The following is a 25,582-nucleotide window of genomic DNA, read 5'->3' on the forward strand; positions in this document are numbered from 1 at the left end:
CCGAACATGCCAGGTGAGCAGTCACCATTTGGGTCATCGGAGACTGTTTGCCATAAAGGGTTATTTTTCTTGAATGCCACAAAGCAATGCTTCACGATGATCGTACAGCTGGTGTTGGGACGGCTGGGAGCTTGGGTGGGATGCAAAGACCAAACGGTCCGACCAAACCAGGGGTCACCGGCGATGAACCTAACCTTTTCCGTCTGGGCCGTCCTAGGTTCGGAGGAGCATGAAGGAAGGACGGGATTGCGAAACCGCAACAGACTAAAAACACGCTTCGACAGGGGTGGTTGGGGGTGGACAAGCCCGAACTTACAAATATAAACTGACAAAGCTGCCGTCCTTGTGCTACTTCAGTCAACTTTGTGAGTGCTCGACGGACATGTCTACCGGCCGGTTGTACATAGTAAACGAGAGTCTAATGACCTCCATAAGCATTACCGATAACCAGCTTGCCTGACATTCTTGACCGGTTTTCTGGGTCGAGATGTATGATGCCGAGAATGTATACCTTACCGAGCTTGCCTCACGTACCGGCTCGGTGCACACTGGCATCAAAAGCCAAGCTCTCTAGGTTGGAATGGTTGACCTCAACGAAGTGGTAAATGTGTGGATCGTTTCGCACCATTTGGGGTGTCGGGCTGATCCAGATCAACTTACAAATGGGATATGGAGCCTTCCGATCCCGCCGCGGGGGTTTTTCTGAGGCAGCACGGCGGGATTATTTCTTCCAGGCACACAGGTCCACGGGAGAAAATGCCGGCTACCCATTCTGCAGCTGTCATCGCAAGTAGATCATGTTTGGAAGGATGAAAACCCCGTTCTCGTCGGGATACAAGATGGTAGCAGACGGACACTTGCCCACTCGACTTTCCTCCCGTACCCATGACATTGGATGATGCAGCGAGGCAACGACGATCTCCGCTGGCTGGCTGGCTGTCTGTCTGTGGGTGCAAATGTCAAAAAGTGAGGTATCCGGAGCGGACGACAAGAGTGGAACTCGTGTGCTATCACCGGTCTGCAACTAAGGATTCTAGCGAAAGGTACAGGCCAAGATGATGCAGGGCCTGTTCGGATTTTGAATGTGTTTCCACTTGTTGCAAGCAGTGACATTTTAGCTTGCCCGCTACGACGCTGATTGACTCCCCATTGACCCCTCCGAAGCCGAAGACTCCAGGATCCCTCTCCAAAGTTTCGTCATTACCTCAGCCCGCAGGTACTTTCTTTATTTGACCCCCTCCTTCCCCCCCCATTGGAAATCCCTCTCCGTTGAGTAATCTCTTCTTCTCCAACTCATTTCATCTTGCCTTTTGCTTCTTGTTCTTCCAAACAACCCAACGCTTGAGGAATCTCGTAAACTAAGATACCCTACAAAAGCTTACAAGATGTCTGGACCTGTGTAAGTCCTTTTCACTACCCCGCCTCCCCCGCTCTACCCGCCCGTCAGTGTTCTCTGTTGGAAGCTCTCGATCTTACCACGGCGCGCATTCTGCTAGCGCTCAGAGTGTAACTGTGTATCGATGAGGGTCCTCTTGCGAGGAACCAGAGTCCTCTCGCCGTGATGTGTGACGGAAAGAGCTTGCTTGCCCTGTTTGCCCTGCATACCAACTGAGTGCCTCCAGCGCTCGCCTAGCGAACATCATTGTTGGCGGAGCTGTGAAGCCGGGCTCCCAGTCCCAATCCCAAAGTCAGACAAGTGCTAACGATGCTCCAAGCGCTGATATCGGCCTCATCGGCCTGGCCGTCATGTAAGTTAATGCTCATCGGGCATCCCCTCAACCCTGCCGCACTGGGCCTCGCTAACGTGGCGTGTGATAGGGGTCAGAACCTGATCCTCAACATGGCCGACCATGGCTTCACCGTCTGCGCCTTCAACCGTACCGTTTCCAAGGTCGACGACTTCCTTGCCAACGAGGCCAAGGGCAAGTCGATCGTTGGTGCCAAGAGCACCGAGGAGTTCGTCTCCAAGCTCAAGTCCCCCCGCCGCATCATGCTCCTCGTCCAGGCCGGCAAGCCCGTCGATGACTGGATCGAGACCCTCCTCCCCCTCCTCGAGAAGGGCGACATCATCATTGATGGCGGCAACTCTCACTTCCCCGACAGCAACCGCAGGACAAAGTACCTTGCCTCCAAGGGCCTCCACTTCGTTGGTTCCGGTGTCTCTGGTGGTGAGGAGGGTGCCCGCTTCGGCCCTTCGCTCATGCCCGGTGGTGATGAGGCTGCCTGGCCTCACATCAAGGACATTTTCCAGGCCATTGCTGCCAAGAGCGACGGCGAGGCCTGCTGCGAGTGGGTCGGTGACGAGGGTGCTGGCCACTACGTCAAGATGGTCCACAACGGTATTGAGTACGGTGACATGCAGCTCATCTGCGAGGTCAGTACCCCCAATGCACTCTGCCATACGTGGTTTTTGAGGCGAATGAGTAAACTGATCTAACTTTTGACTTGGTACAGGCCTACGATATCATGAAGCGCGGTCTCGGCCTTTCCAACAAGGAAATGGGTGATGTGTTTGCCAAGTGGAACAAGGGCGTTCTCGACTCTTTCCTCATTGAGATCACCAGGGATATCATGTACTTCAACGACGACGATGGCACTGCTCTCGTCGAGAAGATTCTCGACAAGGCTGGCCAGAAGGGTACCGGCAAGTGGACTGCTGTCAACGCCCTTGACCTGGGCATGCCTGTCACCCTCATCGCCGAGGCTGTCCTTGCTCGCTGCCTGTCTGGCATCAAGGAGGAGCGTGTCAAGGCCTCCACCAAGCTCGAGTTCGTCGGCCGTGCCAACAAGTTCGAGGGTGATAAGGAGCAGTTCTTGGAGGACCTCGAGCAGGCTCTCTATGCTTCCAAGATCATCTCTTACGCCCAGGGCTTCATGCTCATGCAGGAGGTATGTGGATGCGCAGATAAATCTCCCAATGATGTGCAATGACTAATTTTATTGTTGTCATAGGCTGCTAAGGAGTACGGCTGGAAGCTCAACAAGCCTTCCATTGCCCTCATGTGGCGTGGCGGTTGCATTATCCGCTCCGTCTTCCTGAAGGACATCACCGCTGCGTACCGCAGCAACCCCGATCTCGAGAACCTTTTGTTCGACGACTTCTTCAACAAGGCCATCCACAAGGCCCAGCCCGGCTGGCGTGATGTTGTCGCCAAGGCTGCTCTCCTTGGTCTTCCCACTCCCGCTTTCTCCACTGCTCTGTCGTGGTTCGACGGTTACCGCACCAAGGACCTCCCCGCGAACCTGCTCCAGGCTCAGCGCGACTACTTCGGCGCCCACACCTTCCTGATCAAGCCCGAGTACGCCAGCGAGAAGTACCCCGAGGGCAAGTACATCCACGTTAACTGGACTGGCCGCGGCGGCAACGTTTCCGCTTCCACCTACCAGGCATAAAGAAAGAGGTGTGGTATGGAATGGGCACGATATGATGGTGATGAGACGATCTAGACATAGGAAACGGTTGCTTCATTGTTTTGGCAACTAAAGAAAGGGTAAACACGCAAGATGGATGAGCCATGATGTCCATTTATGGTATGGACTGGAATTAAAAGGAGGTACTTTAGCATGAATTGGAATTCGATTTTTTTTTCTCGCAGCGAACAAGAACCATGACGTTGTACCGCATTGAACTCCAATGCACTGCAGATTATTTGCGATGCCCGTCCAATCCTGCTGAGGCGGAAGACCAGCTACTGCCGGCGGCTCAGGAGCAGTGAAGAACGAAACCGATAAGACGGACACTGGGCCTCGTGTAATACAGCGGTAAACCCTTGATGCAGACTATAGATTGTGGTTCGTCGTTGTCCAGGAGATGTCCTCTCCGTACCTATCCACGCGCCATCCTGTCGAATGACAGTGTGCAGCGGTTTTGTAACCAGGCTGAGACAGGGCCGCCGATAGGCTTGAGTCGACATGAGGCCAGACGCGGTCGTTCCTTCTATGGCAAAAATAATTGAAATGGTTCTGTTAAGCTGCAGGTGCCCCGTGAGCATTCGAATAGAGTTGGCTACTAGGTTGAGCCAAGAGGTAGTCACGTGTAGCTGTACTGTGGTGGGGCACACATGGGTCCGTTCCCGTTGACGTTTCTTCCCTCCCTTCCCATAAAAGCTGCCGCCAAGCGGCCCTGTTGCCTGCCGCCATCACTGGTTGGAACTTGCCCGACTGCATAGCTTGGTTCCTGAACGTAAAGTTCCCTTGTCGATCCACGAAGCGCGCAACGCCCCGGAAATCCACCTTCAACCGCGACGGGACAAGGCACCTGGTTTTCCAATCACCATCCACTAGTACATCCGCCATTGACAAAGCCAATAGATAATATCAGCTTTACTGCCAGCTCCCCGGACTGAAATGTTTGCACAGGAATAATCATCACTTCACAATATTTTCTCTCCCCGACAAACCTCATATTTTGACCTCGACCAAACACAATGGCTGGCGATCCGAGCCAAAACGTGCACCAGGACTTGGTACGGTGCTCCTCGACAGCATCCCTTTACACTGCCATTGTTTTGTCCCTTGTTTGTTATTACAGACAGCTAACACACACTTCTCTGATAGCTTCCTCATGTTCACCTCCTCTCAACCTTCCGCTATGCTTTTCAGCCCAGGGTCGAACTACCAGAGGTCACAAAGTGGTTGACGGCCGCACCCAAGATCGCCCGCGACACGGCTCCATTCTTTTGGACATACCTCGACGGCCCGAATGATGGGTCCATATACCTGACATGGCAGCCTTCTGCCCGTAGAGGCGTTGAGTTCTCTAGCGATGGATACATATGGTCGGGTCCTGAGATCTTCTACCATCAGCCTGCCGGGAATGGCTTGGTATGATACTCTTTCTGAGCTTGCGGCGTTGCTGGGCGTGAGAGCTAACTTTAGGGAATAGGTGCTCGAGGCTTACATCCAACGATCGGGATTCAGGCCAGGGGAGCAGCACACGATACACTCTCGAAAACGGTTTCGCCTTGTTCCCGGCCCAGCGCCAGTGCCGAATGCACCACAGGTGGACCCTAACCTCTGGATTGTTCATTACGGACCAGCCGACAAACAGGACAGGATCCACGTACAGATGGTTTCCGTCAGCCCCCAGATGCAACAGATTATCAACTATCGCCAGCAGCTCTTCCAAATGGGCCAGATCGTCAAGAAGGAGTTCATGCTATCGGATCGTGTGAACTGGCCACAACTTCCCCTTCCCGGACGGGGTCAGTCGATGTATGCCCCGCCAATGCCGCCTCGCCACATTCCTCCGACAATGGCTTACCCTCCGCACCCGGGTGCGGTGGCCGGCTCATCCAAGCGCAGGGGTGGGCATGGACAGGCACCGGGAGCACATCCGAACCAGATGGCAGGAGGCCAGCTGCAAAGCTTGGAAGGTGCTTTCGATGACGAGGAGGATGTGTCTCGTGGCGACCTTTTCGACCACCTTACCCCACGCGAGGTGAGCATCGCTCGGTATCAACAAAATCACGAGTGGATGGAGGAAATCCTGTCTTCTCCCTACCAAATTGGCCAGATAGAAGTTTCCGACCTGGGACTGGGACGCAAAGGTGCGCTTGCCTCGCTGACAGAGGGTATTTTTGAAGCACAAAGCACCGAGGCGGTAGATCATGGGCCTAAGAAGCCTTATACAGGACACTTGGCCCCAGGGGTAGCAGATGAATTTCGCAAGCGTGTGTTGGAGAAAAACAAGGCCGACATGGAAGAGATTGCGCGGATGAAGGCCGACCACGAAAAGGCTCTAGCGAGCCTGAGAAAGAATGCGGCTATCATGCAAGCAGAACAAGAATTGCGTTTTGCGGTTCAAGAAACTGGTTCGGAAGCTTGGCGCCTTGAGGGACGTCTCGAAGATGACGAGGACGACAGTAGCCGGCAGGGTCAAAGGAACGCCAGAACATTTGAAGAGATTCTCGCCAGCGTTGAAAAGATTGTGGGGAAGCCTGCCACGGTTGTCCATGATGTTCACCGAGTTGAGGATGGTGGCTACCAAGAGTCAGCTCCTGAGCCAGAGCCCATCCTTTCACCGGTAGGACAGGCCCCTTCCATGTCTCGCCAGCCATCACAAGCCGGCTCTCAAGCTAGCGGTGCGATCATTGGTGATTCCGACATTGATATGGGAGGTACCGCAGCCGGCCTGCTTGACCAGATGAATACCGCCGGCGGTTTCTCGACAACATCAACCCCTCTACCTCTGAATCTTTCGGCCAATCCTTCGAGTGCTGCCACTCCTTCAGCCCCCAACGTGGCCTCACCTCTACCACCTGCAACCAATCAGGGTGGGGATGACATTAGTATGGAGGACGCGAAGGTTGCAACATCTGCACCCGATCAAGTGCACGCTGCTTCTAACCCTTCAGGTGCCACAACTGCCTCCGTCCCCCAACCGCCGACGACAGCTGGTAACAGCGATGCTGTTGGCGTCCCTGCTCAGCAAATTACCCAACCCTCGAGTAAACCCGCATCAGCGGCGCCCACCCCATCAGGCGAGGGTATTGACTTCAGCTCACTAGGCGATCTCGATACCGCCGGCGAGGCCCTCGCTGGCTACGACCCGCCCAGCGTTGGGCCAGGTGGCGACGATTTGGGAGATCTGAACATGGATATGGAGGACTCTGCGTTCGGGGATGCCTTCCACGGCGTCAGCCATAGTGCCGGTGCTGACCAGTCCTCTCCGGTGGCTGGGCTTGGTAGCGCCGGGAACACTCCACCTGTCTAGGCGGCTACTGGTACCGACGCTTCCTCGCAATCAACACAACAAAGTCAGCAAAATTTAAACAGACGAGATCCAAGTAATCCACTTCAATTTGGAGTTCAATACACCGAGGAGGACGATAAAGCCCTCATAAAAGCCTACTCCGAAGGGCGCGGCTATGCAGAGATCCAGAGGGATTTGTTTCCCTCCAGAACCCTTAGATCGTTACGTTCACGAATCCACCACCTCAAACGCTTGTGGACTAGCTGGCAAGACACGATTTTGCTCACCGCTCAGTCCGAAGGGCGTAGCATCGAAGATATCCAAAGTTCCCTTTTACCCTACAAAACCGTTGACGATTTGATGGAACGCCACAGTAAACTAAGTGGCACAATGCCTCATCAAACTCAAATTTCATGGACTGTTGAGGAGGATAATCTCTTAGTCACCGCCAGAAGGGAAGGGCGCGGCTGGGTAGACATTCGGCGCACATTACTTCCCCACAGGACTCCAAACGCAGTGAGAAAACGTCACGATAAACTGGTCAACTCAGAGGAGCCTCGTTAGAGCGGAATGCCTTGCTCCTATCCTTCCACATAGCGCATGGGACGACCTAGTTCAGCCCGAATATTCAAACGGTGGTACAAGCGACCTGGTGTTGGACTTGGGCATGGTTTCGTTTTCTGGCGACTTGTTGAATAACGGTCATCCAGGATGTGGATACTTGATCATATCGGCGTGCGTCCGTGTTCGCTCATGTTGATAGAAACGCTGTGAGGATTGAGGCATGGGGAATCGGCACTAGGTAGTAGGGGAGTGTTTTATGAAAAGGGGGGGAAAAATTAATAACATGGTTTGGTACACATTAAGCCGTTCGTTGGCTGTTATGTGGTTCCGGGTTCTCGATTGGTTTATTGTAGTGTTTCGATCCTGTACCATTACCTCGCTTGCTGTGTTGGGTATGAGTATAAGATGTGTACCTTTAGATAAAGCTGGATTCCACGTTGCAATGGTGTGGGAACTGGAAAACATGATTTGTTAACGGTTATAGTTCAATATCAAGTTTTCTCTTCATCAGTTCTCAGCAGAGTACGTCCCATGCAAATAGAGCCTGGAGCGTTCAACAGGAGGCAAGAGTCAAAGCGGACTTGATACTCCTTCTAGAGCTAATCTCGAGTCCCAAACCAAACTCAATCAAAACATGAAAGTTAAAAGAAAAGGGGGGCACAATTACATACAGCTATGTTGAGTTTTGGTCACGTACAACAAGTAGTTCATGAACCAAAATGCAGGAAAGCCAATACGTTCACACACGCGTATACATGATTCAAAGTGCAAAAATAAATCAAAACATGGGTCATGTAATTGTACCCCTTTTCCTTTTGACTGAGGTAGAAGACTGTCTAGTCTGCAATGGACTTGTGGCGTTGAGTGAGTACATAGGTGGCAAGTGGACTTTCACAATGTCAATGAAGCTTTGATATGGAGCAGAACTTTTAACTATGAGTGTGTTTGGGAGATTACAAGTACATAGAGGTAGACTTCTATATAATGTTCTTTCTGGAATTTGTAGCTGACGTTTAGTCCATCTTGTTCCTTGTCAACTACATAGTAGAAGGACATGTATACTGACTGGTCTGCGGTACGTGTACCCGCGGGCGTGAATGATTGAGGTTGGTCTTTGGTGCTATGTATGGCCTGGAATAGGTACCAACCCAAAGTAGACCTCCTTTGGAAAGAGAATAGGCATAGATAAATCACACCTATGTACCAAACCGTTATCGCCTCCCGCGCTACGTGCAGTTGTGTCTCCTATTTCACTTAAAGTTGAAACCGAGGGGGGGGGGGGGGGGGGGGGGGGGACTGTCTTGTCTATATAATACAACAGAGGGTTATGGTGTTAAGTGAGTGAGTGAGTGGCAAGGGGACTTTCACATGAGTGATCAATAGCTAATACTTCGATCAAGCGGACTGAGCTTTTGGTTATCTGAATGTGGGAGATCACCAAGTTAGGCTTTCAGATAACGTTCTGGAACTTCTTTGTTACACGTATGAGTAAGGTAGTCGCCATCGTGGTTTATACTGCAAGGGGACTTTCGGATGACGTTCCGGAACTTTATATCACAAGGTACACGAGTACTGTAGTTGCCATCTTGATTGATTCTGTTTATTTAGACTAACACATAGTACTGGTACAAATGCTATACCTGTTGATGTGAGCAGGCTCCATGTCGCTTCTCGAATTCCATCCCAAGGTTCGCAGAGGATGTCGTGTTGTATCGTGTCGTGTCGTGTCGTGTCGTTGTCTTTCGTTGGAACAGACCTGAGGCGAACATCGCGTTTATCCCCAGGTCGTTTTCTGATACATGGTGACATATGGGTGGTTTGATACGCGTAGAAGTGAGGTGTTGCTAATTCAGGTAAGTCTGCGAAACCGCTCCCATCTCCATGGGCAGGTGAACAGAACATGTTCATGAGTGACCAGCGGCTCAGGGCACGGATATATGGGCTCATAAGTGTTGCCAAAACCACCGAAACAAGGTATCATATCCATTTTGTTTTGACTTTTCGTCAAAGTTCATTCGGCGGATTTCATTCAGTCGGCACTGCCTCTATGACACATTTTTACTTGTGTACTGTTTCGTGCAGTTTTCCCCTGCCGGACCGGCCCATTGTAACTGATTTAACAAGCCCTCAAAGCAAAAACCGCGCCAGAAATGCCCAATTCCGAAAAGCCCCGACCCTTCAGCACTCCCATAGTCTGCATTTAGAACTTGGCGAACTGCTTGACGGACTTGCCGGTGCGGGGAAGGACGCGGAGAACGTTGAAGCGGACCTAGAAGCATATCGTGTCAGTCTTGCCGTGTAAAAAAAAAATGACCGGTTGATCGCTCGAAATGGCCTGACGCGTTTGGTGCTTCGCGCCAGGTTTCAGGGGTCGTCCTCGGCCTCTCGGGAGAGTTGATATCGGGATATGAACGTACAGTCTTGGAAAGGGGACGGCACTGGCCAACGGTAACCTTGTCACCCTCCTCAACACGGAAAGCGGGGGAGACGTGGGCGGCGAGGTTCTTGTGGCGCTTCTCGTAACGGTTGTACTTGGGGATGAAGTGAAGGTACTCGCGACGGATGATGATGGTGCGGTGCATCTTGGTGGAAACGACGGTACCGGACAAGATACGGCCGCGGATGGAGACCTGGCCGGTGAAGGGGCACTTCTTGTCTGTAGTAGTAGGCAATTCACATCAGCCATTTGCTCCTCCTTCTCGTCTCGTTTCGTCTCGTCATATCGCCCTCTTCCTTGCCGTTACCGCTCGCTTGCTCGTGCTAGTGCTCTTGTTGTATTGTGTTGTGTGTTGTTCGTTTCGATATTTCGTGCTGTCGCATATTTTGTACTCGTCGGTTCGCATTTCGCAACAAAGCCGGCGGGCGGTCGAGGAAGAGTCGGGCTGATCTGATGGATGTTCGTTTCACGGGTTTTGATGAAAACGTACCGATGTACTGGCCCTCAATGGCAGCAACGGGGGTACGGAAGCCCAGGCCGACGTCCTTGTACCATCTCCGGCCACCCTTACCCGGACGGGCAGACTTGACCTTGGTCTTGCTGTTGAGGAAGACTTGTGAAATCGAAGCTTGTCAGCGCGCCCAAATTCCCTATTGTCGTCTTTTCTCTTCAATTTCCTCCCAGGTGCAAAAACTCACTGTGAGGCTGCTTCTGGAAAGCGCGCTCGCTCTGCACGGTCAGTTCGGTAGCCATCTTGCCGGTCGGGTAATGCCCAAGATGGTGCTATGGTACGTGAGAGGTGAGGTTGGCAAGAAGGTCGAAATTCCACGGGACTCGCAATTTTGCCAGTTGGGGATATTTTTTGGGGCTTGAAATCCGAAAAGTGTGGAAGCGGCGGTGCAAAGCCACACTTGGGCCGCCTTGACCACCAGGCACCTCAGCCGGCACCGCAAAACTCTGCCCACTGAGGGGTGTCTTGGCGCTTGAACGTCTAGCAATCGCACCGCACCAGCCACAAGTTTAGCCCCATATGCCTTACGCGCTATCCACTTGCGGCTAGCCGATAGCGGGACATCTGAGAACACACCGCAGTCCGCAGTTACGACCACTGGAGTTGCCGGGCAGTTTGGGTCATGAAACAGCTCCCTGAGACTTAAGTTGTGTTTACGGCGCCCTTCACCCCTGCCATTCGCGTGCTCGCAGTCGCCAAAGTAAACAGTCTGCCCCGCCGACGGGACCCTTGCGGCTGGAGGAGGCCTGGAAGGTCGGATCTGAATGAACCCAAAGATTGGGAATGTCGCATGCGCGCCGCCATCCAAGTCGCGTCCAATTAAGCAACCCCGGAAAAAGACGTGTAACCATACAATCACCTACCCACACTTCATCGATACTCGTGCGCCTCTTCATCTGACGCTCATGAACAACGGACACCATATACGAGACTCCAATTGAGAATTGGGAGAGCCAAACCCGTCAACGGCAGTACTCGACATGACGTCGCAACAAGATGTTACGCTTCCCCCGACGCGCATCCCGCGCAAATCGATAAGCGGCGGCTCACCGACGAAGAAGAGGGCAGAGAAGGACAATGCGACTGTTGATATCGGCGCTATGGGCGCTGGTCGCAAGAAGATGAGGAGTAAGAGCATGGGACCTGGTAGTCTTGATATTTTCAAGTCAGGCAATGGTAATCGCAGAGCCGTACGTCCACCAACACCCCTGAAGCCATCACCGTTGAATCTGTAGACATGATACTGATGGGTATTTTACTGTAGTCTTTGGCTGTACCATCACGACCGCCCCCAAGGTCGATTCTCAAACCGACTTCGCTCCCAGAAATTCCCACGTTCAAAACGTTCAAGTCGCGACAAGCCGGAAGCCAGGTCAGCGGCACCGATCAATCGACAAGCTCATTCGATAGCGGCGAGGGCGGGACCAAGGTGGCCGTACGCACTGAGGAGGAACAACAAGCAGCTGCCCGAGAGCGCGAGGAAAAGGAGCGGGCGCAGATCGAGAAGGACAACAACGAGCGAAGGGAAGCGCGCAGAAAGTCGCTTGCCAACAGGAGAGTGTCTTTCGCCGCCGAAGCCACCCTGCACACCTTTCACGAGATTGAACTTCCCCAAGATTCGACGACATCTACCGATACAACACGCCGCGCATCATCCTCGACCGCCGCTCCGTCCCCTGCCCCATCGACCTTGGAAACTTCTAAACCACCGTCCTCTCCCGAAAACGCCGAAGATGACACCATTGCATACGACTCCGACCTTGAGCATGCCGATAGTGTCGCTGAGATTCAAGCGGAAGAGATGACAGGGTCAAGCGATGACTCGGATGTCGAGGACGGTACTATGATGACGGTTGAAGCAGAGGAGATGACCTCGGCCTCTATAGCAACACCACGCTCGCATTTCAGCGCAGACTCGAGTGGGGACCTGGACGAGAACCTACGACTTGCAGCCCGAAGAGCTGTAACCCAACGACTGGACGAAGACGAAGAGGTCATTGCTGGGTTCGCAGGATGGGGAAAGAAGAGCAATGTGCAGGGAAGCTCAAACCAAGGCAATGGCCAGAACACCCGTTCCAATTTTACACAGGCCGATCAGGGATCGGACATGGACATGGATGCGGATATGGATATGACCACCGCCGTGGGTGGTATCATCCGACAGAAGAGTTCATCACCTGAGAGGGACGATGGCGATGACATGGACATGTCGATGGACGTTACCAGGGCAATAGGCGGAATAATCGCACAACCAATACCATCAAACGTTCAAGAACATACCGCTAGACCGGGTTCCAGATCGCTCGAGGATCCAACGCCGCTTGGTGACAGAACCATGGAGCTTACAACGGCAGTGGGAGGAATCCGACGCAGCAGGTTTTCGGATGCGAGCCAGTTCGATACGGATGCTAATGAGGACATGTCGATGGAAATAACTACGGCAATCGGTGCGGTGTTGGGCGGGACCTCGTTCGGCAACGCTCCTCAGCAACCTCAGCCGACGACAAACACCGGGACGAATGACGAAGAAGACGACGCCTCGATGATGGATATGACCGTCAGTGTTGGTCAAATTCTACGTGACAGGCCCGTAAATGAGGCAAACGACACCCAAGCGATGGGCATCACAACGGCAGTGGGTGGCATCATCAAACCAACCCTACCTCCTCAGCAGGGCTCGACAAGCCAAACGATCACAGGGTCCACAGCTAAAGAGAATATCCGTCCTCTAACATCTACGGCTGTGATTCGAACTTCTCCTAAGCGGCGGAGATCGGCGGTTGTAGACGAGAATGGAAGCCCTGGTCTTGCTGCTTTTCAGAACAACGGTCTCCGCCAAAGTTTACCGCCTGCGAGTTCAGCGGCAGCGGGGAATCTGTCTAACGACGCACCAAGCTCGCCATTACAGAGTTCGCCATTGAGGAGCTCGCCTACCAGGATCCTGCCTACTCGAAGCTCTCCGGACAGGCGCCCTCTTGCAAGACAGCCCTCGCCAGGGAATGTTCCAGAGACACAGCTGGGTACTCCGGTTTCAAAACCTGCACCTAGAATGATTGGGAGCCGATCAAGTTCACCTATACGCACGGCTTCGCCCATGGTGAAAACCACACCGCTCAGCCTAAAATCGAAGCTCTTTCGCCAGGATCCCTCTACTGGGCTTAACACTCCACGCATTGTGTTGACACCACAGAACCGCCGCCTTTCTGGAGTTGGCGCTGATCGACCGGGATTGGGCTCGCCTAAAGTTGCAGAAATTATCGATCGCCGAGATTCCATCGGAGAGACAGCTCCCGACTTTGTTCCCAGTCAACCCGATGGCCAGCGTCGAGCCGTGGCCTTTGCGGACCCTCGAGTAATGGAAGCTGAGCTTGACAAAGAGAGGCGAGAGGAGGAAGAAAGAGAGAACAGTCGCCGGATCTTGGAGCGAGAAGCGGATGGGGAGCGAGATGCCACTGTCAATTTGATGGAGATGATTCAGGGGCTCACGCCCAAGAAAAAGCCTTTGCGTGGTCGAAAGAGCTTGGCCGTTGGAAGTGCAAGAGGCCTTTTGGGGAAGCGGCCCGTGGAGTTGGACCAGGATATTGATGAAGATACCCCAGAAAAGGATGGAGTAAAACGGTTGAAGGGACATCAAGGAAGTCCAGTCAAGAACATCAGGCTGCAGGCGCCTCCGTCTAAGGCCGAGACCACAACGGGCAGGGAGACCGTCTCTGAGTCTATTGACCAAACGAACAACAATACTGTCACACCAACTATACCCTCTTCGCCCACAAAAGCAATGACGCCCAAAAATCAGGGTCGTTTTAAGGATGTCGCGAATGACCAGCCTACAATTACCATGGATTTCGACCACACCGGCCCCATTGATGAGAATGCGGTGCAACAAGATGACGACGGAGAGCGCATTCATCTGCAGGACTTCCTCAACATGACGAGTATTCGGTTTATGGAGCTCACTACGACTAAACGAAGACACACTATTGCCCCAGGGGCCTCTCGAGACAGCACATCTGCGGAGGATAAGGATATCACCTTTGAGAGTTGCGTGGTGGCCGGTGCCTGTACGGTGCCTATGCTAGAATTGTACCAGCATGTAGGTCAACCTCACAAAACACAATATCATGTCCATTGCTAACCATCAAGCAGTCCTGTCGTGAACTGAAGAAGTACATCTCAGAGGGACGCCGCATTGTGCGCGATATCGAGACCGAGACCTTTGTGGAAAACCCGCCGTTGTTTAAGGAGTACATCTCGGCCACTCCGGAGCTCAAGCTCCTCATGGATAACCAGTTCAAGAACGTCAAGAGCCACGCGCGGCTACTGAGCAAGGCGATGTGGTACGAATGGCGCATGAAGCTACAAGAAGGATTGAAAGAGGGGCTCTTCAAGATCTCAGAGGGGATGGACAAGGACGACGAGCTTCTAAGGAAGCAGCAGGAGCTCTTGTCATCAGTCCTTTCCGGTCTGACCAAGCGGTACGGAGCCCTTGAGCGTGAGTTGGAAAATCTTGAGGCTGTCGAAAAGGAGCTTGAGGACTGCGACCCTGAGGACCTCGAGGCTGCCCGCGCGGAGCTTACAGAGCTTGACAAGGCCATTGCTGAGAAGAGCAAGAAGATTGAGGAGCTTCGCCAACAGGTTGAGGAATATCAGACGGGCGTCCAGTCCTTGGCTGATCAGAAGCAGCAGTGCTTGGACGAGATCACGGCGGCCGACAAGATTCGGGAGGAGTGCAGAGGGTGGAGCTCGATGGAGATCAGCTCACTTAAAGGTACGTGCTTGCATCATTGTGAAGGTCGAGGGACCGTTTCAGCAAATACTGACATATCAGCAGCTCGCGTCGACGAACTGGAGAAGAAATCCGGCTGGGCCATCAACAAAATCGAAGGCTCGGTGATGTTCACGACTTACAAGCGAGAAATCGAGCTCGCCTTCGACTTGGCCTCCTTCAAGGCACACAACAAGCAGAGACCCGCCATCGAAATGCGATACATCGCAAACAAGCGCGAACGCAACGTCATTCCCTTGACTCCAGAAAGGAAATTCTTCATCGAATGCATCAGCAGTCATCTCCAAGGCCTATCCCATTCCTCTCTTTCCGTCAACCGCTTACTCACCATCGTCAGCGACGCATGGGACAAAGCCAACACGGCAGCCGAGCAAATCCGGCTTCTCAATCTAACCTTTCCCACCAAAGTTACTCGAACATCCGACACAACCCTCGAGGTCCGCTCCTCGCTGCTTTTGGCACCTCTGCAAACCCGCGTCGAATTTTGTCTAGCCCTGGATAAAATCTCCACCACCAAGAACAGCGACTCCTTCGAAGTAAAAGTCACACCAGACGCCAAGGTCATCTACGGCGAGCAGTTCACCAAGTCCAAGCTGAATGACTTTCTTAAGAATAAGCTCGGGAAGCAAGTGCTTGGAAAGGTCGAACAACAGCAAGCCAGCGACAATAAAAAGAAGCAGTCACAGGAATGGAGTGAGGTCGTGTTGGAGTTGTACAAGCGGCTGCTGGCGAAGGGTGCCAAGGTGGGGCATGCGCAGACACAACAGGCGAATGGGAGTGCGAATACGACAAAGGGCCTGCAGGGCCAGGGGGTGGCGCTGAAGTAAACAAACCAAACTTTTTGGGCATTGGGAATTTGGATTTGGGGGGTTTGGGTGGCTCGGGTGGATGGTGGAGCAGGGGTTGATGGGGGCTGAATGGTTGCGCAATGTTCACTAAGTACGAGAAATGGACGTTGCACCGTCTCGTCTCAATCAGATGTCTGAAATTGGATGGATGGACGGATGGATGGATGGGGACTTGTACGGATGATGGACTGGATGCTGTATGGCTTTTGAGTATCAGTATTGGTATGGACGATAGATACCCTTGGCTAGGCTAGAGTATATGGTTTACTGGCTACTGATCGTCCTCGCTTGGTTGATCGTGTCTTTGCTGTCTGTCTCTGGAAATGCGCAATGGCGCCGAGGGCTTTCGCTTTGTGATTGTCAAATGTGATGTTTTTTGGTGGACGATGGTTGGTTTCTTTGGTGTTATCTTCTGAAGAGTGAGGCGTTCTTTGCGCTCTCTACCTACCTTGTGGACTTGTTCGGACTAGGGATCTCTCAGGTGTGTCATGGGGGTCATTCTTCCTTTTTGGTTCGCTGCTGGCTTTCGGCTTAGCACCTACTATCATGAGGTGTATTCTTTTTACACATGGTGTTTGTTAATTTATGGTTATCTTGTTATTTCTCTTGTGTATAAGCTGGTGCAACTGTGCAGCAACTACTCCAGGGTGGACATGTGCAATATGCATACAACTAAGCAATCTCAGCTACGAGCTGTCAAGGCGATGATAATGCATGGTAGATGAGGATCTTGAAGCACTGCTCTATTGTTTGATGGCAAAAGCCTGTGGTCCAATTCCGCATCATTGTGCGGACAGCGGGTTTCCAGTGGGTGTAGATATTTCTTTACACGATTGACCAAAACGAATTGTGAGCAACAGAAATGCGGGTGCAAAATACCCATGGATTCTCGAGCAATACCTGACTGGCAACATCTGTTCAAAGGGCTGGCATCGATATGAGAGAGACGAAGGATAACATACAGGTCTTTTAGGATCGAACCTGATCTGATGTACGCAGGTAGCCAGGTAAATCCGCAAAGGAGATGAACCACGATGTGTGGGATATAGCAGTGCCATGCAAAATCCGTCCTGACAACACTTGATATGACTGACTACCATGTTCTGACTCATCCGATTGGTTTATCTAGCTTGATGGTTTATACGGCGATGCATGATCACGATAACTGATGAAAAGTCCTAAAAATGGGTTTCTAAACTTCATCAAGTAGCTTGAAAACACGGCATGGGCAAATTGATGATCACGGAGTTTGCACGCAGTCGCTTCGACGCAGCTTCCACTTATGACAATCGACCCCGTACAGACATGCGCAGACCATGACAGACATCATGACAAACCAGTTTTGGTTTTTGATACTCCCGTATATCCAATCATGCATGTCTTGTACAAGTTGCACGACGTAGTCGGCGATACATATTCCATGCCAAAATCTGCAGATGCACAAAACACTTCTCGATGGGTCGCCCACATAACCCCACGACATCGAAAAGTCTTTCTGAGGATAGAATGGATGTTTAAGAACTGTAATGGAGGTGGTGAGTGTTTACAAGTAGTTTGGCATTTGGAGTCGAGTCCAAGAGGGTGTAAATTTGATGGAGAAAAAAAAGGCAGGAACCAACGTATCACATGGTAGGCGGCTAGCAGATGCCAGACCATCAATTGAACCCCTATCAGCAACAAAATCAACAACCATGCAAAAGCTCAAAGTTTTTGCAAGAAACCTCTTTCATGTCCATCTGGCTCCTGGCAACCGACTTATTTTTGCATTTACCGCTCTGACTTGGGGTCGTTGATTTTGAGTGTCATGATAGCAGCGACAACGCCAAGATAGGACTCCATCTCCACCACGTCATCGCACAAAACACTCAATAAAGACGACGTAAAGGGAGGATTATGGATGCAATGGATTGACATGAGAGTGAAATGTCATTTCCAAGTGGGCTTTGATGTTTCGTTCATAGCAAATGCGAAAAGCCAAACGGTGGAGTGGGAGTGTCAAGGGAGTGTCGGAAAAGGACCCCAAGTGTCGCAAATTCACATCATCACTATTCGATGCAAATACCACCCCAACGCATTGTACTTGCCAAAAACATCGATTCTCCTACAAATTCTTGCTGTATGCGATGGGTAGTCGACCATCTTTCCTATTATCATCGAAAATTTCAGGGTGATGACGTGGGAGTGTCCGCGCAGTGGCAGGCAATAAAAGTCAACGCATTTCTAACTGTTATGATGTATCATTACGATTGATGGCAGCCCCTTGTTTGCAAAATGAATCTTTGATGTACGAAGGAAGAAGAACCACTTCTTGTCATGAATCACACGCAAAGCTGTCGCAACCAAAGGCATTTTAATGTACTCCTGATTGCCCAAGGAAATACTGTTTGCGCGCGTAGCTACCTCTACACACAATGCCACCGATATACACTTGACTAGAAAATCTGCACAAGATCCTATATGGGCTCGTTTTCCAGCCTGCGTGCTTCCTATGCGTCGTGATCCATAAAGATGATCTTGGTCCCAATGCTTTGCTCTACTTGCACTCTTTCATCCCCGTATAAAGATTGGTGAGCAGCTTCAAAGGCTGCGCTTTTTTGCGTTCAGCGACGATGCCCCTCACCATTTTGTCACTTTCAACATCCAAGATAGCCACTTACACTAGATATATCAACAGATACCCAACCATTTACACATGAAAAAATGCTCACTCGCCCACTGTCTTTCTCGAAACGAAGTTCTCAAGGCACACTTCAACAGTCCCGACATTCCCCATCACCCAACTTCGTAATTCTGAGCTTGGCCTCACCCAAATCTCACTTTGCAGTTCGTTATCTTTACCCTCGATAGCAGGAAATGTAGAATTGCATCACCCACCGATAAGGTATCCAAAGTACAGCACCTGCATATGACTACAAGCAGCGACCCGACGAGCCAAAAGTGAGGCGGAGCGACCATCAAGGTCCTCGCCGAAACGACACGGCTTGATAGGAGGATAAGTGACCACAGTCTGCCACCAAATAGATACGCACTGGCCAGAGCCTCGAGGTGAAGACGACCCCGCGATGAACTGGATCGTTGAAAGATTCAGTACACGGTTACGTCAAACAGATATTACGCTGGAGGGGCTGCCTAGTCGTGGCGGGTCTTGACGACAGCACAGCTATCTTGAAGCATACCTTCCTATGCAGAGAGCAAGATCACTGTTCAGAGAATGGTAGCAGAACACTGGGATCAGGACCAATATACGGAAGCACAGGTTGGAGCATGAGTGAAGCAAGAGTGGCTGTCTGGATTCTACGACATAGATAGCTAACCTGAACCTGTACCTCTGGTATTCCACTTCACTCGATGAACTCGCTGGCCAGAAGCCTTGGTACACGGACAGGCAGCCACTTCGCTGAACAGTCAACCTGATCAAGCGGAAGTGAAGGTGAGGCCGAGGTGAAGGTCCTGCCAACCTGGATTTTTGCCCCGCGGTCTAGAAGTGCCAGCCCAAAAGTGAGGCGGGCCTCAAAGTTCGGACGGCGGGCCCAGGTGACGATTTTGGGAGTGTCAACACCTGCCAAGTACTTTCCGGGAGTCATTCACTCGACCGGTCTGCCGTTATCTTCAAGGTCGTCGGTCACTTGCCATAGTAACTACGGAGCAACCATACCGGTTGACCAACCAGAGGACGCCCTGGGACCGATTTCATCCCAAGTCGGCCTCCCTCAAGCATATCGCCCAGGTTGGCGCACCTTCCAACTACGATTTGAGTGAATGCTGCGGCCGCAGAATACTGTGGAGGGGTACTTTTAAAACCTCTCTCTCTCCCTCCCTCTTCCTCCTCTTCCTCTTTTCTTCTCTCAAGCACCATCCGTTTTTTAAACGTCGATACAGCTCTCGCGATCGTTCAAGCAAGCCTTTGTAACAGCAGCATCAGCAGCAACAACAACAACCGCAACAGCAACAACAATCGCACCCTCGCTTTGAGTGTGCCAGCAAGATGCCAGATATGGACATCTTTAGCTGCCTCCTCACCGGGGCGTTGCTATTCGCAGCGTTCCCCCTGAGTTGCGCTATCTATAGCGCTTTTCGTAAGTTTATGTTCTCCAGTATAGCAAGGACAGGCAAGCAGTGATACTAATGCTCTCTCACATAGTCGAGACATTGGCCTCGCCTCTGTCGCTTCTCCAGGCGTTTGCTTGGTTCCTTAACAAGTTCCTTGCATCCGTTGATCTCGTCTTTCTCCTCTCGGTTTTCTCTGGCCTGGTTCTTACGTTGAAGGGCTCCAAGTTGATTATTATTGGCTTGGAGCATCGCAACACTCGCAAGGCCTGTCGGAAAATCGGTCGCTACGCCGAAATGGTCTGGTCTGTCGCCTCCAAGGGAGTTTCTGCTTGGAAGGTGTTTTCGCAATGGGTTCTCCGGTCCTCTCAAGCCGTTCGTCTTCGCCAACGACGCACCGGAAAGGTATACATTGCCTTGAACGAGTTCTATTATCTCGTTCCTCGATATGTTCCTCCGCCCACCCCATCACCTCCCATCGCCATCGACAACCAGACTGTTGACCAGTCCGAGACGACCGTGGAACATCAAGATGTTCCTCAGTACCTGCTCTGCCAGCGCGAGGGCTGGCAAGGCCCTGAGAATCTTGATGTTGGTCATCTCGTGAACCGTAGCACCAGAGAAGACACAGCCCGCCCCATCGCCAGCTCTGTTATCCAGGAACAAGCTGTGCACCCCCAAGTCGCCGAGTCGACCAACGCCGCCTCTGCTTTCGACGTCGTCCACGCCGGTTCTGCCCCTCCTCGTCTGCCCATTTCAGATCGGGTCAAGCATCTGGAACTGCTGAAGGAGAAGACCGCGCGCGAAAGTGGACTGACTGTCGAGCAACTCGAGGAGATTCTGCTGGAAGGAAGATCCCCGAGGACCGTTGAAGAGGCCGCGCCAAATACGACGGCGCCTGACCAGTCACAACTGCCCGAGACCGACAAGCCGCAGGAGCAGTCCTTGTGGAGCGGTCCGTACAAGGAAGGGAGACTCGATGCCGACGCGAAGGTCAAGAACTCCGGCTGGTACTCAAAGCATCGGCCTTTCAAGCAGCGTTGGACCTTCATCTCCAAGCCCGAGCCGCTTGTTGTTCCGCCTTCGTCTTCGTTTCCTCCCCGCCCTGTGCCGACTCCCAAGCCTGTGCCGACAACTGCTCCTGCTTCTTAGCCGGCGCCTGTAGCGAGTGCCTGCTAGAAGCGTGTGCAGAAGAAGCTGCCGCTGTCGAAGCCCGTTGTGGCAAAAACACACATTTCTGAACCGGTTGTCACCACGGAACCAACTGTCGCTCCGGAGCCGATCCTCGCGGTGAAGCTCACCCCCCCAGAGATTGTCATCACACCTCCCTCCCCGGTCTTGGTTCCCGAGATCCCGGCAGAGGCTCAGGTCGTGGTCGATAATGGCATTTCCAGCATGCCCGACAAGCTCGCTCCCGAGCCTATCCTAACGGAGAAGCCTATTCGGGAGATTGTCACGGCCCCTTCTGTTCCGTCGTCCTCTGTGGTACCCCAACTGCAGCTGGGCGAGCGGGACACCGTGTCCGAGCAGGAGATCGAGGTTCTCAGACTTCGTTTTGAGGACTGGCGAATTTCCCCTTCTGTTGATGCATCCGCATCTGTGGACGAACAGAAGACTGTTGGAAATGGCGTTCAGTCGCCTCTCCAGGTTCCCGTTCTTACAACCCTCGCATCACCCGCTGATGACCCCCTTCCTTCTGTCGTTCATTCGGTGTCAGCTCGTCCTTCAGACGATGATGTGGAAATGGAAGAGGATTCGTCTGTCTTGTCTCTTGCAGGACCTGAGTTCAACGGAGTTGCCCTGTCTTCCGACGGGGATCTGTCCATGACGGACATTAACGAAGTTGCAACTACGGTTCACGCTGGTCTGTCCGATGATCAGCATATGCAAGATGGCGATGACAGTCACCAAGTTTGGATGCACGAAGAGTCGCCCGTAGTCTCGTCGGACATGGAGTTGTTTCCCCCACAGCAATCTCCTGAGACTGTCGTTTTTGGCGGACAAGTTGTTCCTCTTGTCTCGTTCGGCTTTCAGCAGCCAAGCTGGCAATTTTCCTCGGTGTTTAATGGTCAGCCAACCAATTTCAACTTCGACTTTACCTCTACGATGCCCTCCCTGGTCCAGCCTCAGAATGTTGAGCACGACATGACTGATGCTCCCCAGCCCGACATGGTCTTGACGCCTTTTGAACGTCCCATGGTCGAAATGACATCGCCTGTCGATTCCTTCCAGGCTGATACCACTATGGAGGGTCACTTCGATTATCCGGCTCCCCTTGCGTTTTCCCCCGGCCAACAGCAGCAACCCTGGAACTTTGTTCAGCAGCCGACCCCAGCCACTTCCGATCGCGTCCCGGTTTCCGACACGATTGACTTCGACATGGAGGAGTCGGTGTATCCAGATCTCGACACGCTCAAAAATGTGGTTTCGCCAATGGCTCCCCAGCCTAGTCCGGTTTCCGTCACCACAGAGTCCGACATGGGGTTGGGTACTCTAGCTCACCAGGCTGTTGACAACGTGGTTCATGTTTCTCCTGTGGCCCCCGAGCAGAAGCCGGTGGTTTCCGACATTACCGAGTTCAGCAACGACTTGGTCGATCCACGACTCTTTGGGCCCATCGACATGCCGACTCAAGGTATCGCGCCGGCGGTTGAGCAGCCAACTGAACAGGTTGTCCCTCAACAGCAACTTGAACAGGCGGTTTCTCAGCCAGGCCCGGCTACCGACGAGTTCCCAGGCGTTGAGGCTTGCAATCTTGAGGAGTTTGCCAAGCTCCAGGCGCTCCTCGAACAAGATGCGGAAGAGGCCACGCAGCAGTCAGAGTATCCCGATCTTCCCGAGCCGGCCGAAGTCAATCAGACGCCGGAGGTGGTATCGCCATCGTTCGCTCCTGACGTTGACGATGGAGCAAGCAACGGCTCTCTCGTTTTATCACCACCGGGCACGCCTACTTCTGTTAGGTCCGATAGGTCGTGGGACCATTCGCTGTTTGGGAGCCCTCCTCCGGTCTTCTCGGCCCCAACTCCCCCCAACCGTTCGCCTACTCCTCCTCGCCCTGCTGGGCTGGACTTCACCAATGCGACGTTCCAGCCAATCCTCCCTGTCGGTGCGCCGGTCTTCACCTCGGCCCCAACATTCCAGCCAATCCTTCCCCGCAGTGCGCCGGTCTTCACCTCGGCCCCGACATTCCAGCCAGTCCTTCCCCGTGGTGCGCCGGTCTTCAACCCGAGGCCGTCCTCCCCTGACATTGGAGAAGACTTTGTTGTGCACGTCCCTGACACCCCGGACGACCCGGAGTTCCGAAGGAATGAAGCGGAATGGACCGAGAGAGAGATGGCGAGGATGGACCAGGCCTTCCTGGATGGTCAGAGGCTCACCCAGGCGGACGTTGCCTCGGCGAATCTGCAGGTAGACGTACTTCGGCCAGTCGAGCATGTGTACATCTACGGCGCGGATGAGGAAGACGAGGACTCCGACGGCTCGATCGAGAGCTCTGACCGTGAGGTCGTGGTTCCGGTCAGCCAGCGCAGGTTTGCCGTGCCCAGGTCGCGGGCGAGTAGAGCGACGGCGCCGGCAACGGCCACTCCTTCGGTTCCCCCGGCAGCGCCCTTGAACGTGGCCTCGGTCGCGGACGAGGGTCCTGTCGGTGAGATTACTCCTCCGGTTGTCAGCGACTTGCCTGGCGAGGAGCAAGATGCCGAGAGGCCACTCACTGAGCTTGAACTGGAGCTGTTGGGCATGGCCAGCGAGGACGAGGACGACGCTCCCCAGCAGATTGCCGATGGCTCGGAGGACCGAGATCCGAGGCGGCAGGAGCAGGTGGAGTACACTCCGAGGGCTGATGTCGAGGTCACTCGGACCAGAAAGCTCGCAGCACCAAGAAGGTGTCGCAACCTTCTTTCACAAAACAACACCGACAATTAAGACAAGGATCACAAGGCGACACATAAGCATATGGCATAAACGGCACGGGTGGTCCCGGGGCGGGCGCCACTCAAGATCGTACATAAGTCCAGCTTGTCGTTGTTCTCTCGAGCATGAGGCGGGTATGGGTAGGAGCCAGAGAACCTGGGTCGTTTTGCGGGGCGCGAAGCAAGACACCCAGCTTGTTAGAATTCCTTGATCTTTGTTCGGTTGTTGTCAGTCTTGTTCGTTCGGTTTGAGAGTGTGTTGTCTATCGGGATCTTTTTTTCGCCTTTCCATCAGAACTGTCACCTTTTTCTTCCCTTTTCCGACAATCTTCTACATCGATGACACACACTTCTCTTACCAGCGGGCTCGACTTTAAATAAGAGGTTCTAGGCATGGGTGGGTGGGTTGGCCAGAACCAGGGAGTTTGGTTGTGTGTGAAATGATAATGTGACAGGCCGGTCATTCCTGTCCTCTCATGATCACCGATCATACTACCCATTTCTCACTCTTGTATGTTCGTCATCAGCGGTCACACTGAGTACAGTCGACTACAGAGTTCTCTCGCACAGTCGCCACCGACAGCCGCAGTCGGGTACAGGTGCTGTGAATCTTTCTATATCAGGTTTCTGGTAAGGGTGGGTGGGTTGGCCAGAAACAGGGAGTCAGTTTTGCTGTCTCTCGATATGTTGCAACCAAGGAGTTACACTTGGAAATAAGACGACCTGATATCAGCTCCGGTGCCTATAATCGGAAGCATTCTCTCATCGATCTCCCGGCGCCTATAGTCGGAGACATTACGTGTTTGCGGATCGACAACATGTTGGCAAGCTAGTCACACTTGCCTTCTGTCCTACCAGCAACACGACCCTCAACATTGTCGCTACCGAGTCAGTCACGCTCACATTCGCAAGGCGAAACGACAACGTTCTGTCAGATTATCTGTTCTTTTACTGTACGAGTCATTCTCTCGACGTTTTCAGATCATTCTTTATCAGCATCAGACCTAGGCACGTCTGCTTGCGATTCATTGTCACGATTACTGTCAGCATCATCTTCTTACCAGACTTATCCACATCTTCCGGATTCATTGCAGCATTATCTTACTTTTCGAAAGGCGAAACAGCAGCAATGATATGAGACTGACAGCATTCTTACATGACAACAAACCAACTTCTTTCTTGGCTTCATTCAACCAGAAAAACACCAGACTTCACAAAAAAACTTGAAAAGGGAAAACAATCACCAAAAAATGTACGAGTACGAGTACGACCATCACCTGACTACAACTGTACAAGTACATCTTTCGGATATCGTCCACTTATGACCACGTCAGTTTGCTGACTTCTTTCTTTCTCACCAAGGCATACCGACGAGCGATCCTGTCGAAGACCAGCATCTTATCACTCATTTCGGTCTCGACTAGATCACAGCGACCATCAATGTGCAATCACTCAAGCACGTTAACAACATATGACCAGTGCCGCCAATCTTCTTCTTCACACAGGCACGACACAAAAAAACAGCATTTCATTCGAGCATCTTCTCTCTCACTCGGATGTTCAACCATTGTGACCAGTTCAGCAGCGCTACATCTCTCTCTCACAGCAGCTGACGAACTCAAAAAACAACTTGTGACCAGTTCAGCACCGCTTCTTCATTTTCTTCACTCAAAAAGGAAGCAGCTGACAACCAACATCATGTCAAGACTCGGAACAATCATCACCTTGTCGAGACATCAACAAGAACGTCCTCAATCAAATCATGGATGTTCAGCAACTTGTGA

At 52.4% G+C, this 25,582-nt stretch overlaps 5 protein-coding genes across 5 annotated transcripts; 4 read left to right on the top strand and 1 right to left on the bottom strand.

The window, feature by feature from the left end:
* Positions 1-1,086: 1,086 nt before the first annotated feature.
* On the top strand, positions 1,087-3,541 carry B0H65DRAFT_26238 (6-phosphogluconate dehydrogenase). Its single transcript, XM_062822632.1, has 5 exons — positions 1,087-1,399; positions 1,623-1,748; positions 1,819-2,374; positions 2,455-2,889; positions 2,953-3,541. Exons 1-5 carry the CDS (start codon positions 1,386-1,388, stop codon positions 3,391-3,393), a joined length of 1,572 nt encoding a protein of 523 aa, XP_062686209.1. The 5' UTR covers positions 1,087-1,385; the 3' UTR covers positions 3,394-3,541.
* Positions 3,542-4,125: 584 nt separating this feature from the next.
* On the top strand, positions 4,126-6,885 carry B0H65DRAFT_26273 (DUF1750-domain-containing protein). Its single transcript, XM_062822638.1, has 3 exons — positions 4,126-4,466; positions 4,558-4,824; positions 4,886-6,885. Exons 1-3 carry the CDS (start codon positions 4,428-4,430, stop codon positions 6,713-6,715), a joined length of 2,136 nt encoding a protein of 711 aa, XP_062686210.1. The 5' UTR covers positions 4,126-4,427; the 3' UTR covers positions 6,716-6,885.
* A 2,573-nt stretch (positions 6,886-9,458) lies between these two features.
* Positions 9,459-10,448, bottom strand: B0H65DRAFT_544123 (ribosomal protein S17-domain-containing protein; the record flags this gene model as incomplete). Its single annotated transcript, XM_062829269.1, has 4 exons — positions 9,459-9,527; positions 9,676-9,914; positions 10,186-10,308; positions 10,394-10,448. 4 exons carry the CDS (start codon positions 10,446-10,448, stop codon positions 9,459-9,461), a joined length of 486 nt encoding a protein of 161 aa, XP_062686211.1.
* Positions 10,449-10,803: 355 nt separating this feature from the next.
* On the top strand, positions 10,804-15,871 carry B0H65DRAFT_484001 (Spc7-domain-containing protein). Its single transcript, XM_062827668.1, has 4 exons — positions 10,804-11,396; positions 11,471-14,299; positions 14,353-14,974; positions 15,038-15,871. The coding sequence occupies exons 1-4, from the start codon at positions 11,187-11,189 to the stop codon at positions 15,817-15,819; spliced, it is 4,443 nt and encodes a 1,480-aa protein (XP_062686212.1). The 5' UTR covers positions 10,804-11,186; the 3' UTR covers positions 15,820-15,871.
* Positions 15,872-19,825: 3,954 nt separating this feature from the next.
* On the top strand, positions 19,826-23,811 carry B0H65DRAFT_563099 (uncharacterized protein; the record flags this gene model as incomplete). Its single annotated transcript, XM_062830223.1, has 3 exons — positions 19,826-19,916; positions 19,982-21,012; positions 21,079-23,811. The coding sequence occupies 3 exons, from the start codon at positions 19,826-19,828 to the stop codon at positions 23,809-23,811; spliced, it is 3,855 nt and encodes a 1,284-aa protein (XP_062686213.1).
* Positions 23,812-25,582: the final 1,771 nt, after the last annotated feature.

Source organism: Neurospora tetraspora (genome assembly GCF_033439725.1).
Source record: "Neurospora tetraspora strain CBS 560.94 chromosome Unknown B0H65scaffold_1, whole genome shotgun sequence".
Classification (NCBI taxonomy): domain Eukaryota; kingdom Fungi; phylum Ascomycota; class Sordariomycetes; order Sordariales; family Sordariaceae; genus Neurospora; species Neurospora tetraspora.